Source organism: Kogia breviceps, chromosome 3, assembly GCF_026419965.1.
Source record: "Kogia breviceps isolate mKogBre1 chromosome 3, mKogBre1 haplotype 1, whole genome shotgun sequence".
NCBI classification, from domain to species: domain Eukaryota; kingdom Metazoa; phylum Chordata; class Mammalia; order Artiodactyla; family Physeteridae; genus Kogia; species Kogia breviceps.
Window position 1 is genome coordinate 155,334,462 of NC_081312.1, and position 17,398 is coordinate 155,351,859.

General features: G+C 36.7%; 1 protein-coding gene and 1 non-coding gene across 20 annotated transcripts in view; one reads left to right on the plus strand and one right to left on the minus strand.

Moving 5' to 3' along the window:
- Positions 1 to 17,398, minus strand: part of ZFAND6 (zinc finger AN1-type containing 6) — a 118,299-nt gene that overhangs the window by 9,299 nt on the left and 91,602 nt on the right. For 13 of the 19 annotated variants that reach the window (XM_059056437.2, XM_067030061.1, XM_067030059.1 and 10 more), the window contains 4 exons: positions 14,888 to 15,011; positions 7,207 to 7,377; positions 5,874 to 5,982; positions 4,886 to 4,986 (listed from right to left, as the gene is read on the minus strand). In XM_059056437.2, coding sequence (XP_058912420.1) covers positions 4,886 to 4,986; positions 5,874 to 5,982; positions 7,207 to 7,360 — 364 coding nt within the window. In that variant the 5' untranslated portion in view covers positions 7,361 to 7,377; positions 14,888 to 15,011. The remainder of the gene's footprint in view (positions 1 to 4,885; positions 4,987 to 5,873; positions 5,983 to 7,206; positions 7,378 to 14,887; positions 15,012 to 17,398) is intronic. The other 6 variants (XM_067030067.1, XM_059056438.2, XM_067030065.1 and 3 more) reach the window with 1 other exon arrangement.
- Positions 12,850 to 12,955, plus strand: LOC131754224 (U6 spliceosomal RNA). The gene has a single exon (XR_009335255.1). It is a non-coding gene; the product is annotated as a U6 spliceosomal RNA (small nuclear RNA).

Below are 17,398 nucleotides of genomic sequence, written 5' to 3' on the forward strand. Positions count from 1 at the left end.
TTTTAATTTTGATGTAGTTCAATGTGTCTATTTTTTCTTTGCTTGTGCTGTAGGTGTCATGTCTAAAGAAACCTAATCCAAGATCATGAAGATTTATGCCTGTGTTCTCTTACAAGTTTTATAGTTTTAGCTCTTACATATTGGTCTTTGATGTATTCTGCGTAAATTTTTGTGTACGGTGTGAGGTAGGGATCCAACTTTATTTGTTTAAATGGCCCAGCATCATATGTCTTTTCCCTATGGAATGATCTTGGCACTTTGTTGGAAAATCAATTGCCTGTAAATGTGAGAATGCTATTTCTGGACTCTCAATTCTATTCCATTGATCTATATGACTATCCTCATACTAGTACCATGTACTCTTGATTACTGTAGCCTGTATTAAGTTTTTAAATTGGGAATTGTTAGTCCTCCAACTTTGTCCAGATTGTATTGGCTATTATCACCCACTCTTTAAAAATCAACTTCTGATTTTTAATCCATACAAATTTCTGATTTTTAGTTGAAAGGGACTATTCCTCTCTGATTGTTCTGAACCACTGATCTGACAATTCAACTTGGTATGGAGAAAGGAACCTTCAGAGCTGAAAAGACTATGAGAATTCTAATTTACTCTGCCACTCAGTGCAGAGAACCCCTATACTTTGTTCCTGACAGTAAGTTAGCTCTCTGAAAACACTTCTGTGATGGAGGGCTCACCACCTTAGTCATGATTACATTCTACTGCTGGAAAGCTTCAATATTCTCTTATGCTAAGCCTCCCAAAACACTGGTATTATACAGAATAAGAATATCCTTTGTAGTTGTTAACAAAACACATTTCATCTTATTTCACTGACTTCTAATAACTTCTAAGGTGGACATGGTTATTATTCTCCTTCAAAAGTAATTAAAATAAGGTTCAGAGAAGAGGAGGTGTCAAGATATGAGAACAGAACTTCTGAATCCAAATTCCATATTCTTTTTACTCTGCTCCAGTATCTGAGGGACTGAGAGGTTAACTGAAGTTAAGCATATTGTTCTAATAGAAATGAAGTATGATAGAGTGCACAAAGACACTTAAAAGTTCTTGTTTTTAAAGAGCTAAGCTGGGACTTCCCTGGTGGTCCAGTGGTTAAGAATCCGCCTGCCAATGTAGGGGACACGGGTTCGAGCCCTGGTCTGGGAAGATCCCACATGCTGAGGAGCAACTAAGCCCGTGCTCCACAACTACTGAGCCCATGCTTTACAGCCCACAAGCCACAACTACCAAGCCCACACACCACAATTACCGAAGCCTGTGCGCTTTAGGGCCTGCATGCCGCAACTACTAAAGCCTGCGCACCTAGAGCCCGTGCTCTGCAACAAAAGAAGCCACCGCAATGAGAAGCCCATGCACCACAATGAAGAGTAGCACCCACTTACGGGAAATACAGAAAGCCCGTGTGCAGCAACAAAGACCTAATGCAGCCAAAAAAAAACAAAAACAAAAACTTAAAGTTTTTTTTTAAATACAAAGCTAAGCTTTCATAAAGTGGAAATCTGTCATTCCTAACTGATACTGTGTGAGGTGCTATTGTTTATTAAGTTAAAAGGCATAATTAAACGAGAAAGATGCAGTAATATGGTAAATTCTCAGGTAAACATGAAAAAAATTCTTCAGAGGTTCTCCGTTAAATAGGAGAAAAATTATTCAGAGCCGTGAGGACAAAATGGAAGCAGTACCACCCACATGGTGGCAACTTACCTAATTATAAGCAGAATACCTACAGAGAAAAAAAGCTTTTTCAAGGACACTATTCTGAAAACTCAAACAACAATGTTAGGAAATTCTGGCTTAGGCACACAGATGCTCCTCTTATACTCTCTTCCACCTGGGATGATCTTCCTATCTAAAAAAATTTCCCTTGAGGAATACAAGTGGAATAATAAGGAAGAAAACAGATACCTGGGTAGGTCACCAAACCAGTTGATCCTACCCTGGGAACTGAGGGAGGGCTGGATATGGCAACAGAAACACACACAAGGACATCCTAGTCCAGGAAGCACCACAACTGTTTAGTGGAAAGAATAATGGCCTAGAGTCAGGTGCCTAGGTTCCAGTTACAGCTCAAATGACCACGGGACTTGAGTCAAAGACTTCTTCTCTTTTTGTCCATCTATTAAGTAGATGGAAAAAATATTCTCTGCATTTGTTCCTATTAAATAGGGAAATCACAAGTACATTATGTGTTATGAGTGTATGTGTATATATATATACACATATTCGTGTGCATGTTTATAATAAAGACATTTTTAATTCAATAGTATAAGATATTTTTAAAAAACCAGGCTGTCAAGAGATTTTACCCATTGAAAACGAATCCTCTCAAACTCAGATGAAACTTACATCTGATTGTTCAAAGATTCTGCTACACTGAAATTATGAATGCGAAGTTTTTAAAAGGTAGTTAAAAGTGAATACTGGTTTAACTTAAAAGTCACTGAAATTACAGTGAAAAAAGGAGTCTATACAATTTAAAATCCCTCTACAATTTTTCCTAATATGGCATCAAGACCACCGTTTGCATTAATGTATCTAGGGCTATGTGGAGAAAACTATATTGTTCTCCATACACCATAAATGTCACTTCATATTACATCAGTTCACCAACTTACAATCTTCATTTTTTGTCAAACTTGCAAAACAACTGCTATTCTATTCTTTTTCTTAAAAAAATAAATTTATTTATTTATTTATTTTATTTTTGGGTCTTCGTTGCTGTGTGTAGGCTTTCTCTAGTTGCGGTGAGCGGGGGCTACCTCTTTGTTACGGTGCGTAGGCTCCTCATTGAGGTGGCTTCTCTTGAGAAGAATGGGCTCTAGGGTGTGCAGGCTTCTGTAGTTGCAGTACATGGGCTCCGTAGTTGTGGCTTGCGGGCTCTAGAGTGCAGGCTCAGTAGTTGTAGTGCACGGGCTTAGCTGCTCCGCCCCATGTGGGATCTTCTTGGATCAGGGATTGAACCCGTGTCCCCTGCCTTGGCAGGTTGATTCTTAACCACTGCACCACCAGGGAAATCCCTGCTATTTTATTCTTAAGCAGCATATATTTTCCCACTACCAACATTCTAAAATTTGTTCGATTGTACGACATAAATAACACCTTCATGGTTGGCAGCCTATTTTCATTCTTCCTTACTTAGCTCTCTCTCAAAATTGCTAAGCAACCCTTGCTTCTTGAAAATTCTCTGTTGACATCTGTGGCCTAAAACTAACCAGGATCTAGATGACTTCTTCCTCTCCCCTTTGCTGACTCATTATCCTACTTGCTCTTCTTGATTTTGCCTCTCATTTTCAACCTGTGCCAAGGACTTCCAAATCTCAGACATAATACTGATACTATCTACAACCTCCAACTGAGATTTTAAGTTTTGAAATTTGACCACTTCCAATTTACTCTATCTAAAATCTTGTCTAACCATTACTTCTTTCAACCTCCCTGTCACAAACAACCACACCATTGCCATGTCAACTGTCATACAACTGAAAGCTTTAATACCACCCCTGTCTTATTTCCCATGTCTAATGGATAAATAGATTTGGGGAATTTTTCTATTTCTGCTTTTAAAATATTCCTTATCTCTGCCAGTCCTTAAACCTTCCTATTTAACTAAAAAATAAAAAATATTCATATAATATTTATGAATATTTACAATATTATACTGGAATACTTATGTTGGCCAGACAGTACATTTTTCTATAGCAAAATCTACAAAGAGGCAAATTATGCCAATCATTTGTTGGGCATGAAATCAGAGGAAGGGGAATTAGCTAGCTTAACTAAATTTAAACTTCAGCAAACTTCAGCTAAGATTGCCAGATATGTCACCACCCTGTGAATACCATGTACAATGGAAGGTTTCACTGGGCATGGCATCTTCTCCCTTTAAATCACGCCATAGGTAAAATGACACACAGTTCATCTTTGGACTTGTCTTTCCAGAGTATCCTTCTCAATTTACACACTGTTTCCACACAGTAACAGAATATAACTAAGCACAGATTTTTAACAGCATCCTCCTAAATGCCTCCTCCACCATCTCTGCCCACTAAGAAAGCCTTCAAACACATTTTCAAGTCTTCCTAGATCCACTTCATTTTAATCCACATAATGTGGATATAAAGAGCATGGGCAAGGGGCTTTCCTGGTGGCGCAGTGGTTGAGAGTCCGCCTGCCGATGCAGGGGACATGGGTTCATGCCCCGGTCCGGGAGGATCCCACATGCCACGGAGCGGCTGGGCCCTTGAGCCATGGCCGCTGAGCCTGTGCGTCCGGAGCCTGTGCTCCACAACGGGAGAGGCCACAACAGTGAGAGGCCCACGTACCGCAAAAAAAAAAAAAAAAAAAAAGAGCATGGGCAAAAACAAGAGACACCATGCTATAAATAAGAGTAACTGAACGTGACTGTTGTGCTGGAAGTCACACATGGGGAAAGAGGGGGTCACTGCCAGTCAAAATAATCAGTCACTTAGATAACCTGAGTCAAAAGCAAGAGATTCCTCTCAAACCAGCAGCCCCAGTTTGCTGGGAGAGGAAATAGTATTTGTTAAATTGGGCAAAACGGTAAAAGGCAACACTATAATACCACCACTCATTCATTTAATTATATTTCTTAAACAAAACAGATTTTTACTTTTCTATGTTTATGCTGATGACCTAATTATATATAAGTGGGAAATGGCTCCCAACATTTCAGTCAATTAAATACTTGAGGATATAAAATATTCTGCTCATAAAGAAAACAAATGTAAAAATGTGTTATCTTAGGCAGGTAATTTAAAAAACATATGCATCTAAGATAGTGCCTGGCTTGTAATATTCAAATGTTAAATAAATGACAAAATATATGCTAGTTCATGTGCAAACCTTGCAGGTCTTCTGTTTCAGGTATTGCTTTATCCACAGGTGTACTGTCCACTTGGGAAGATGCTACAGATTCTGATAAAAGTGACTGATTTGATACAGGGCTAGAAAAGCAAAAATATTTAGATTTTAAAAAGATGATCTCTATGCATGAATAGTAACTAAAGTGATTAATAAGTAAGAGTTCACATATGTAAGTAGATCATTAAGATAAGAATTAATCAGAGACACTTTTTTAATATAACTTAAACATAACTACAGAGCTTTGAAACTTGAGACCAATTTGGACCAGAAGTTTATAGCTTTGAAAATAAAGCAACAGTATATGTCCACTGTGTATGAATTCACTAAATGAAAACTAGTATGATAAAGACATGATTCAGGAACCCTAATACAAAGTTGTATATGATACACTGGCATAGCAGAACTGAACATCTCCCATCATAAACTGGAAAAAGAAATTTCAGAGTAGAAACTTAATATCTGTTTCCTAACAGTAGAGTAAGAATAAAACAAACATTTCTGTGTTTTCAGGCTTCTAAATGTGACTTCAAAGTTAAAAAGAAAAAATACACTACAATACAAATAGATATCAGTACCACATCATGATATTAAACTAAGAGAACCTGTGACAAGACTGTACTTTTTAATACAAAGCACTAGTACTTGCATAATAAGCCTATGACTAGAAGAACTGAACATGCTTCAGAAGGACTTCAAGGGTTGGTCAGGATATATTATGAAGAGAAATAAAGAAAAACCTGTCTGAAAGGAAATCTGAGACTTAAAAGACATCTCCCTACTCCCATCCCAATTTAAAACCAATAAAAAGATTTTTCTGACTAGTCACTAATAATGAGACAGATACAATTTTATGCCAGTTAATCCTAAAGTGATGACATAATTTTCCTTCTTAACAGAACTGATCATATGGAATATATGCTTTATTTTTCAATAGCTTTCCAATCACACTTTAGAGGCTACATCTTACCTTGGCTGCATAGATGAAGATGTAGAGTCTAACGCCGACTGAGTTTCTGGTACACTGCCATCTGTGCACTGAACTGGTAAAGACTCAGACAGACTACTGACAGAAGGTGCTGTAACAGGACCACATCTCAGGTTAGTGACTCTGTACCCTGGGAAGGCCAACATCTCATCTATAAAAATCAAGATCAGTTTTCCACGAAATACAGTATGTGGATTTTGTTTTACTATATAATATGCTGGTTCATTACTTTAGTTAAAATTTTTTCAATCGTTTTCCTATGAAAAGAATGCTGATTTTAACCAAGGAAACCATATACAAAATGTATATATCCAAAATTAAACTACTATTTCTTGGGACTGATTATTACCCAAACCCTTTAATTCACAAATGTCTTCCAAGTACTAGCGCACAAATATTTCAAATAAAAATTTTGCAGTAAGGCAAACTAAGTTCAAAATTAAAATCTGTGCTCAGGTTATATTATTTTACCTGTTCTTTGTAAGGCAGAAATGTAGACGATGACTTAAAAAACAATAATTTATATTTATTTGATCTTAGCCTTAAGTAAAGAAGTTTTGATTAAATGATTCTAGCTTTTGGCTTCAACAGGAAGCAATGATGAGAAAGACTCTACACACAATTTTAAATGAACTAAGTAACAGCCTGCACTTTCATTCACCACAAAAACCTATACATTTAGGCATTAACCTACATGAGTACCATTAACACTTTACTTCTGCAAAGCTTATACTCAAAATCCTCATGATCCTTCTTACACAACTACTGAAACAAAAGCCACTTCAATTCCAGGAAAATCCTTTGACATAAAAATGCACAAAGAACTCTAATGAACTGGGGATGAACATCCTTTTCTCTGCGTCAAACTGTTACACCTCTCCTTCCTAATGGAGAAAGGCTTTTTCTACAGTCAGCTGTGGCTATGTATAACTCACTCTTTCCTTCTACAACTGTCTTGGCTTCGAGTCTTCCTAGATAAAAGAAGCAAGGTCCTCGTACAGCCCTCACTCCCTTACACCTTATTTTCCGAGACAGCTATATATACTTGAATGAAGTGTGCCTCTATTTTAATAAGATAATAGAATTCTCTAACACAGCAAGTAAGAAGTAGTTCTTTTCAATGGGTAAAGATACTCCTATTCCTGTTTCCCTACCACTGATAATCACATTATGTAATGAGACATTTTCCTGATGTAAGTGTAGTAATAGAAGTAAAATGTGAAAGCAGAAAAAGGTACTGGGTACCCTGTGCTATTCAGGTGTATCTCAATTATGAATAGTGCTGTGTTTTACTTACCAGGTAAGAATTACTTACCAGGTGGGCTTATTCTACCATTACTACTATTCTGTCTTTGAAGATGTTCTTTATAACATACTGAACACATGCCATTTGTACGAGGGTTTCCATAAAATCCGCAGCCAGTGGAACAAAGCATAGGCACTTGGCTGTGATTAGTTTCTTGAGCCATGTTCCTCTGTTGCACACCTGAAATTTACACAGAATTAGCAAAGAACTCAGACACACACTACAATCATACATTATCCAAATTTGCTTTATATAATAAAGGAAAATGCACTTATACTCTGCCCTAAACCACTCTGTGCAGCTGTCTCAACACATAAGCTGAGGTAGAGACAGAAAAAAATAAAGATCAAAAGGATACAAACTGAACTTTTATCTCCGACCCACTCTATACAAGTAAGTCTGTACTCGTTCAAAATATGTTATGAACTAGAGAAGGGAATCTGTACTAAAGACTCCGCACCATCAGAATGTTAAGGAAAATCCTTTAAGTATAGTTCAGCTTGGACTCCTAGTAATGAGAAATGCACAGTTTGCTATGTGTTGTATTATTAACTTTTAAGAATTTAAACTTTTGCTAAAAGTTCATGTTTTAACTTGCATAATGTTTTCTGTTTAAAAAGCATTGAACATAGTATCAATGCTGGTGAAGGTGTGGAGAAATTGGCAGAACACTGGTAAAATGAGAAGTTGGGTCAATCTTTTTGGAAAGCTATGTGGCAACTCACCTTAGGAGCCTTGTAAAAGATTGCCCTTTTGAACCAATCATTCTCGTTTTATAGAATAACTAGGGTATAATCAGGAGAAAATCACATATACATACACACACACACACAAGGGATGTGTTTTACAGCATATTTATAATGCTGACAAACTTAAAATAACTTAAATATCTAACATTAGGAGAATGGATTTTTTTCAAAAGTTAAGCAGTCATTAAAAATATTTTAGAATTCTTTTTGAAGGAGGAAATTGCTGATAATGAATGAAAAAGCACAATATGAAATGTATATACAATATGTTGCCAATTAGGACACAAAAAAGCATCTATTAACCATCAATAAGGGTGAGAAAGAATATATCCAAGGATGGCAAAGCTAACTGATTTTTTTTTTCTGATTTGTACCTTCTCTGTACTTTTAAAATCCTCTTAAATGAAGATACTACTTATATAATTGGGAACAAAATATTTATTTATTTTTAGAGTATATAAAATTTAAAAACTAACAGGCAGAGGAACTGTTTGGAAACCACACAGGCAATAATCAATTACAGCAGATGGAAGAATCCCATGTGCCATTTCTCCCATACAGCAAGTGGTTCTTTGGCATAAATAACATGAGATGGTAATAAGAGGTTCTATCTCACTTTATTAAAAAACAAAACAAAACAAAAGCCTCCCAAATGAAATGAAAGTTCCTCCAAAATGCGTTTATGTGTATTTACAGATGAGTGTATGTTCAAAGATCATACAGGATAAGACTAAGCAAAGAAGGACACTGTTCTGCCACTGAAGTTTCCCTGAATTGATAAACATTCACAGTTTACCATTAACAGATTTTTTTTCGTCACCTAAATTACTTGAAAAGACAGTTGTGGAATGGGGGGAGGATATTTAATGCAAATTTCAGAACCAAGAGCAATAATGCATTTGACTCTACAAAACAAAGCAGGTTTATCATTTGCCTTGAAAAAGAAAAACCTAAAACTGTTGAGAATCTTTAGACTTTTAGGCCTAGGAATATAAATAAAAGATCTTTAGGCCTAGGAATGTAATTTGGGATTTTGACAAACATCTTTTTTACTTCATGATGGCAAGTCATTTCAGAATCTAATCTTAATCTTGGCTGCTCTGCTTTATATATATGCTACTTTTTAAAACCCTCCCTTTCCTGTAGTTCTGTAAATACATATACAGTGTGTCAAACTAAAAAAAACCATTAACAATGTTAGGATAGAAAAGCAAATAAACATTTTGTTGATTTGGGGGGCCTATATTTATGAGGGATAGTGTGTTTGTCTGGTTTGGAATCAGGGTAATCGCTCAAGGTCATGGATGTAGCTAATAAGTGATGGAGCTGAGATTCAGTAGAAGTCCAAGCTCTAAATCAGTGGTTCTCAATGTTTGCTCCTTGGACCCCTGGGGAGGTCAAAACTGTTTTCATACTAATGCTAACTAGTTATTTGCCTTTTCCACCATGCTGACATGTGCATTTGTGGTGCAAAAGCAATGGTGGGTAAAAATCTGGAGCTTCATCAAGGAGCCAAACCATAACAGTGGCACTGAAGTATACTACCTTGTATTCTTCATCACCACACTGTTACAATAAAATTATTAATTTTATTAAATCTTGAGCCTGAACACACACGTCTTGCTAATATTCTTTGTGACAAACTGGAAAGGACACATAAAGCATTCCTGCTGCATATAGAAAGTATGATGACTGAAGAAAAAGCACCTGTGCAATTGTCTGAGTTACAACCTAACTGAGTCACCTTTTTCACAGAACAAGTTTTTTATTTCGAAGAATGACTGACAAACTGGTTATTCAGACTTGAGTTATGTGGCAGATATTTTCTCAAAAATGAAGTAATAAGCCTGTCACTTCATGAAAAATAACTAATACTATTTATTGCCGAGGACAACACTCAAATGAAAAAAAGCTTGACAAGTATCTCCAATTTTTAGAGTCTTTGATAAGGTCAGTGGTTATATTAATGACATGTGAGTAGTTGGTACTATTATCGACATTTGGAAGGTCTGCATAAGTCAGTAAACCAATATTTCCTAAGTGACCAATGTATGATAGTACAAAATTATTCATGAACAGAAGATTTATTCAAAGTGAAAGAACACTGGATTTTAACAGACAAAAGGTTTTTATATAGTATGAGATCCTACACTGCAACTATCCCTTTAAGAAACTACAAATTGTTACATTTTGGTGTAATATCAAAGAAGAGAAACCTCTATTATCTGAAAAGGTTATTAAAATACTCCTTCCTTTTCCAACTACATACCTGTATGACACCAGCTTTTCTTTTTAACATTGTAACAGAATGAATGCAGAGGCAACTATGAGAATCCTGCTGTTTGCTATTAAGCCAGACCTTAAAGAGATTTGCAAAAATGTGTAACAATGCCACATTTCTCACCAAACCATTTGGGCAGGGGGGACGGAGAAATGGTCATTTTTCACAAAATGCTTTTAAATAAATTAATAAATATTTTGTGATTTTTCTCACTTTAATTTGTAACATGATAAAATTTTCGCTAGGTATGACAGACATAAACAAAAGCTCTTCAACGTGCTCAATAATTTTAGCGAATATAAAGGTCTTGAAACCAAAAATTTTGAGAGTCCATTGCTGTAAACCATCAATGCAGGCAGAATCACCTCAAGAAGGCAAACACTGATTCTTTGGGGAATGGGAGTACAAAAAAAATACCAAAAAACCCTTACTATTTATGTATAAAACACAGCTATACATATAATACATAAATAGATAACCATTATATATGTGTGGAATTAAAATTTTATTGAGGTAGGAAGCCAATTAGGAAAAAACTGTTTTAAAAGGCTCCTGGGGATGGGGTGGGGGGCAATAAAGGAAAAAAGATTGAGAAACACTTTCTTTTTTTGGCTGAGTCGTGTAGCTTGTGGGATCTTACAAGGGATGGAACTCACTGAGTCCTAACCATTTGACTGCCAGGGAATTCTCGAGAAACACTGTTCTAAATCACCAACTATTCTATGCTACCTATTAATGACATTAAAATAATATGTTATAAGAATTAAAGAAACTTCCCCACCGGTACTGATAAATCTTTCAGTATATGCTGGCAATGTACAAGCATCCAGAAAAGATAAATATCTTATTTCTATAAAAACTCAAGTAAATATTCAAAGATTAAAAGTACAATATGACCACCAAGTTTTTTATATCACAATTCCTGCTTCTGAATAGTAAGACTAAAATTTAAAACGTGTAACACTAGCAATTTCCCCAAGCCAAACTGCCCTGCACAGTAGCAAACTAGCAATTATTTTCATAAGTCAAGAGCTTTCTTATAAAAAGCTATTATCCTGGCAGATAAAAAGCACAAAAGATTTCACAGGTTACTTAAAAAGAAAAGAAAAAGAGAGAGAAAGAGAAAAAGGAAAAGAATCCATGTTAGTTATTCATTTTGAGGCCACAAAATGTACCTTTCCATGAAGATTCAGGAAAAGACCAAAAGCCATAAAAGGGTATCTTAGTTTATCTTTATGTGTAGTGGCAAAGATGGGGTAGCTATGGAGAAACTGGAAATCTTGCATCCCCTTGCTACTGTACCTTTTTGGTAGGTAAACAATTTGGAGGGCCCATTAGCCTGGCATTCAGGAAGGAAAAGAAGAAAGAGCATGAGAAGGCAGAACAATTCCTTAATTGCTCTATGTATTGTGGGATTATAAAACTACAAATCCAAGGAGGTAAAGAATGAGATTACCAGACATACAGAGAAAAATGGATTAGTATGGTGTAATTAAAAAAAAATTACGAATTAAAGAGAATTCAGAAAATGTGATTTCTGACTCTTAACATTCATAATCAAACCTACAACTGACTGTCCTCTCTACCCAACTTGGATAGTACTTAGTTATTCAGAGCTTACTATGGGCCAAAAACTGTCTTTATTGTTTTATTTACATTATCTCATTTAATTCTCTCCAGAACCCTATTATGTTGGCATTACTGATATCCCCATTCTTAAATGAGGAAACTGATATTCAAAGAGACTAAATAACTTCCCCAAGGTCACACATCTAGTAAGCAATTAGCTCAATGTCCTTTTTTTTCTCATCTAAAAAAACAAAGAGAATGACTTTCAAAGTCCATCCTGTCCCTGCCAAACATAAATTCAGGAGCATTCATGAATTCTTATTCTTTTCATTTAAAGATAATTTAAACTTTCATTCATTTATTCAACCTTAAGATATTATGCAGCTTTAATTAGCTTAACCAAGTTCTTGAGAAAATTTGTTTTTCCTTTAAGTCTTTTAACCTAAAAATTCTCATTAGCATAAAAATTCAAGATCAAATATTTTAAGATTGCAAAGAAAATTCATTACCAATTATTAAAATTCTGACAAAAGGACAGCAAAGAATGAATGCAACATAGACTGCAATGAATGAATGCAACAGACTCAATTATAACTGCAAATACATGTCAATTAAACTTATTTCCCTCTGCTTCATCCCCTAGAATTTTAAGTCACCAAGTTCCAATAATTTTCATTTTGAAATACCTCATGCTCTTTTCTTTTGCATCCCAATTCTGACTCTTATCACTTCACACCTGGGTTATTTTAACAGTTTTTTTCTTCTGTTTTACTGCCCCTCCTCACAATCCACTTATTTAAATTCTCCTAAAACACCCAGTTCTCATCATATTACTTCTGTTTTAGTTACTAAATAATTTCCCCAGAAAGGAGTACTAGACCTGGCATTCATGCTCTACATAATTTACCCTAACCGGCCCAATTTCCCTGGAAAGTATGCTGAGTGAAAAGTGAACAGGCTTGGGGTCAGATCCCAGTTTTGCCTTTTTAATTACCTATAAGCCTGGACGTGTTACTAAACTTCCCTAAGTTCAACTCCTTAAAATGTGCTCAGGTGCTTGCTTCAGCAGCACATATACTAAAATTGAACGATACAGAGAAGATTAGCATGGCCCCTACACAAGGATGATACGCAAACTCGTGAAGCGTTCCATATTTTTTCAGCCATAAAAAGAAACGAAATTATTTGTAGTGAGGTGGATGGACCTAGAGTCTGCCATAGTGAACTTAGTCAGAAAGAAAAACAAATACCATATGTTAACACATATATATGGAATCTTAAAAAAAAAAAAAAAAAAGGTCTGAGGAACCCAAGGGCAGGGCAGGAATAAAGATGCAGATGTAGAGAATGGGTTTGAGGACATGCGGAGGGGGAAGGGTAAACTGGGACGAAGTGAGAGTGTGGCACTGACATATATACACTACCAAATGTAAAACTCATAGCTAGTGGGAAGCAACCACATAGCAGAGGGAGGGAAACCAGCTCCGTGCTTTGTGACCACCTAGAGGGGTAGGATAGGGAGGGTGAGAGGGAGACACAAGAGGGAGAGCATATGGGGATATATGTACACATATAGCTAATTCACTTTGTTATACAGCAGAAACTAACACACCATTGTAAAGCAATTATACTCCAATAAAGATGTTTAAAAAAAAAAAGGTGTGCTCAGAACTTCCCTGGTGGCACAGTGGTTAAGAATCCGCCTGCCAGTGCAGGGGACATGGGTTCGAGCCCTGGTCCTGGAGGATCCCACATGCCGTGGAGCAAATAAACACATGTGCCACAACTACTGAAGCCCGCACGCCTAGAGCCCGTGCTCTGCAACAAAAGATGCCACCACAATGAGAAGCCGGTGCACCACAAGGAAGAGTAGCCCCTGCTCGCTGCAACTAGAGAAAGCTGTACACAGCAACAAAGACCCAATGCAGCCAAAACTAAATTAATTAATTAATTATTTTTTGAAGTGTGCTCATATTTATTTAAGACAACGCATATAGAAAGCTTCCATATAGTGCCTGGCACCTAGCAGAAACTCAGTAACTGCTCTAACTCCTCTCTGCCTAAAAGCAGAGGGTCCTTTTGCGCCTATCTGTTTGAAACAAATCATCCTCGTTGCTGGAAACAAGCTTCTAGCTCATAAATGTTGTTGTAAATGTTGTCTGCTTCTTCACTCTGCCTATAACACTCTTATTTAGGAATCAGCTTAAATTCTACTTCTTCTGGGTTCATGTCTGTCCACCTCGATCCTCCTCTGCTCTGTATTCCTACAGAAGCTGTCTGTACACCACCCTTTTGGGGCACTTAAGCTTACCATTACTCAAGTGCTTTACAGGTATACAAATCATTTCCCAGTTAAACAGTTTCTTCTTCAAACCCTCTTTATGCCTAATATGAATATTACAAAATATTTTGTTGAATAAATACATTTCATTATTGTTAGAAGTATTCACGTCAGGCAAAAAATGGTTATTTTCCATTGAAAAGGGGCAAAAACAGATTGATGAAAAATGTTTCAATCACAGTACTCATAATTTATATACTGAAACAGTCATTCAGCAAGAATGATCAGTAACCCAAGCCAGTTACAAAAGGCACATATAATTTTTCATTTCATTGTTCTTCTCCCTCCTCCTGAAATAAATAGGGAGGATATATAATTTATAATGATGACTTAAATACAGAAGTTGTTAACTGGCAAACAACTTAAATCTGACCCACAGGCATGTTTGGCACATATTAATTTTTAAAAATTGTTAGCATTCAGAAATTGGGGAATGTCAAATAAAAATCCCAGGTTTCCAGCTTCTCTTGAAAAACAGCAAGACCTGACAACAGTGGACTGATGTTCCCAAAATTAAAACCAATCAGCTAGGACCCTCTTAGATAGAGCTTATACTCTCCAATTCAAGGCTACCTTCACTTTCAGTTACCTAATCTTAACCTATGATGATACCTATCATATGCGCAACATACATATGTTCTGGAGGTTAAGAACCTTTGCAGAGATTACAAAATATCTAGGAAAGCTCATAAAGCAAATAGATCAGAAAGTATGACTCAATATAGAACAGTTGGGACGAATACTACTCACTCTGATAAAAGTATAGGGACTTTGGATTAGGGTTCCTATTGCCCTGAGGATGCTTTGTAGTTCTCTCTCTGTATAGCAGTCCCCAGTTCCCTATGTCAGGTTGTCTTTCCTGCTGTTTCTTGGGCTGAAAGACAAAAAGGCGCGAGTCCAGCTAACATGAGAATAACATCTTTGAGGATACTACATATTCCTTCCCAGCAAATAATTCATCAATTTCAATATACTAGGTTATGTAAGGATTAAGAGACTCCAAAGCTAATTCTAATATATACAAACCTCCCAGTTATTGATATAAGGAAAGTTTTCATTGACTGGCATGATAAATCTCACAAAAAGAAGCCACTGTAAGTGTTTCCAGTTGAAGAAGACAGGTTTCAGAAAAACTCTGATTGGCATTCCCATCATCTGACTCTAATTTGTCACATTCTGCCCAAAAATGTGTAAACCAGTGGTTAGTAAACCTTTCGGTAAATGACCAGACAGTAAATATTTTAGGCTTCAGGGCCATACAGTCTCTGTTACAACTACTCAATTCGGCTGTTATCATGTAAAAGCAGCCACAGACAATATGTAAACAAATGAGCTATACTTATGGCCACCAAAATTTGAATTTCACAGAATTTTCACATTATAAAATGTCCCTCTTTTGATTTTTCCTCCCAACACTTAAAAATGCAAAAACCATTCTTGGCTCATGTGCTGAACAAAAACAGGCAATGAACCAAAAATCTGCCAACCTCTGGATTAAATAAGCAAATGACTTTAATGCAATCATCACTGAAGATGTGGGGAGGCTAGGTAGACATGGGACTCAAGCACAGGTACAATTAACTGTGGGATTCTCTAATCCAAGCAATGTAAATTAAAAGTATTATTTGCTCTTGCTAAGCCTTATCTCTTATTTAAGTTTATGTTTATCACCCAATAAGGGGAAAGAACTATGAAAGGCAATATTTCATCCAAATTTTTATCACCAGGTACAGTTTATACGGAGAGTTGTAGCTATGATGTGAAAAATGACAGTAATGTTCTTGGTATAAACCGTCCTCTATTTTAGCACACAGTTTTCTATTCACCAAGGCTAAATAAAATCTGGTATCTTAATAATTATAAAATCATTCAATAACTGGACTGGGAAGACATCCATATGCCTGAAACTGATAGTTTCTGTCTGCCTGGTATGTTTCCTTCCTCTTTCAGATTAACAGAACCCCTCTCTTTCCTGTGGGAAGACCATTTCATTTGCTTTGGGTAGGCTTAACCCCTCCTCCTCAGGGCCAGACCTGTGTCAGTGGTGGGCACGTGATCCAAGCCTGGGTATTATGACTCAATCTGAGCCAATCATTCATTCCTCCCTGGATTTTACTGGTGCTACTGGGAAAGAGGCAGACTTTGCTCTGAGATTACATTGAAGACAATACAATGTAAACCTGGTGCTGCTGCTGGTGGCTGTCTCTGCCACAGTGGAGAAAGAGTCCACATAATTAATTAAAATAAGGTAAGCAGGGCTTCCCTGGTGGTGCAGTGGTTGAGAGTCCCGATGCAGGGGACACGGATTCGTGCCCCAGTCTGGGAAGATCCCACATGCCGCGGAGTGGCTAGGCCCATGAGCCATGGCCGCTGAGCCTGCGCGTCCGGAGCCCGTGCTCCGCAATGGGAGAGGCCACAACAGTGAGAGGCCCGCGTACCGCAAAAAAAAAAAAAAAAAAAAAAAAAAAACTAATAATAAAATAAGGTAAGCAAAGCCAAAATGGGTAGGAAGGAGACAGCCAAGACGAAGGCTTACTGAGGACAGCTCCACCCCTCAGACTTCCCAGTTATGTGAACAAATTCTCATTTTGCTTTAGTTTGCTTTGGGCTTCTGTCACTTACAATTCAAAGTCCTTACAAATGTTATAATCAAGTTGCTCTACTAAAACTTTCAAACAGAACGGAATAATCAATGCATATCAAAATGAAAGATACTCCATTAGTTCAGTTGAGATGTCCTATAGTAAAGAAACCTACAAAAGTAACCGACAACTCCCATTCTTTTCTTCTTTAAACATACACAAGTCCCAACTGTAAAGCTTAAATTTTCACAAATTGAACACAACTGGCTAACTAAGCACCCCAATCAAGAAACAGATTATCATCAGTACCCCTCAAAAGCTTCCTCATGCTCTTTTCCAAATATTATCCTTTCCCCAAGGATAACCACTATGCTGACTTCTAATACTCTAGATTAGCTCTTCCTATTCTTGAACTTTTAATAAATGGAATTATACAGTGTACACACATTGTGTCTGGCTTCTCTCAAATTGTTTTTGGAATTCAACCATGCTAATGTGTCTAACCACAGTCCATTCCTTCTTTGCTATCTAGTATATTACACTGTATGAATAAATCACTATCTATTCTAGCGATGATAGGGATTTTGGAACTTTCCAACTTATGACTATGACAAATATTGCTGTTATGAACATTATTGTATGTGTTTTTTGACTAACATACATACGCACTTCTGCTCAG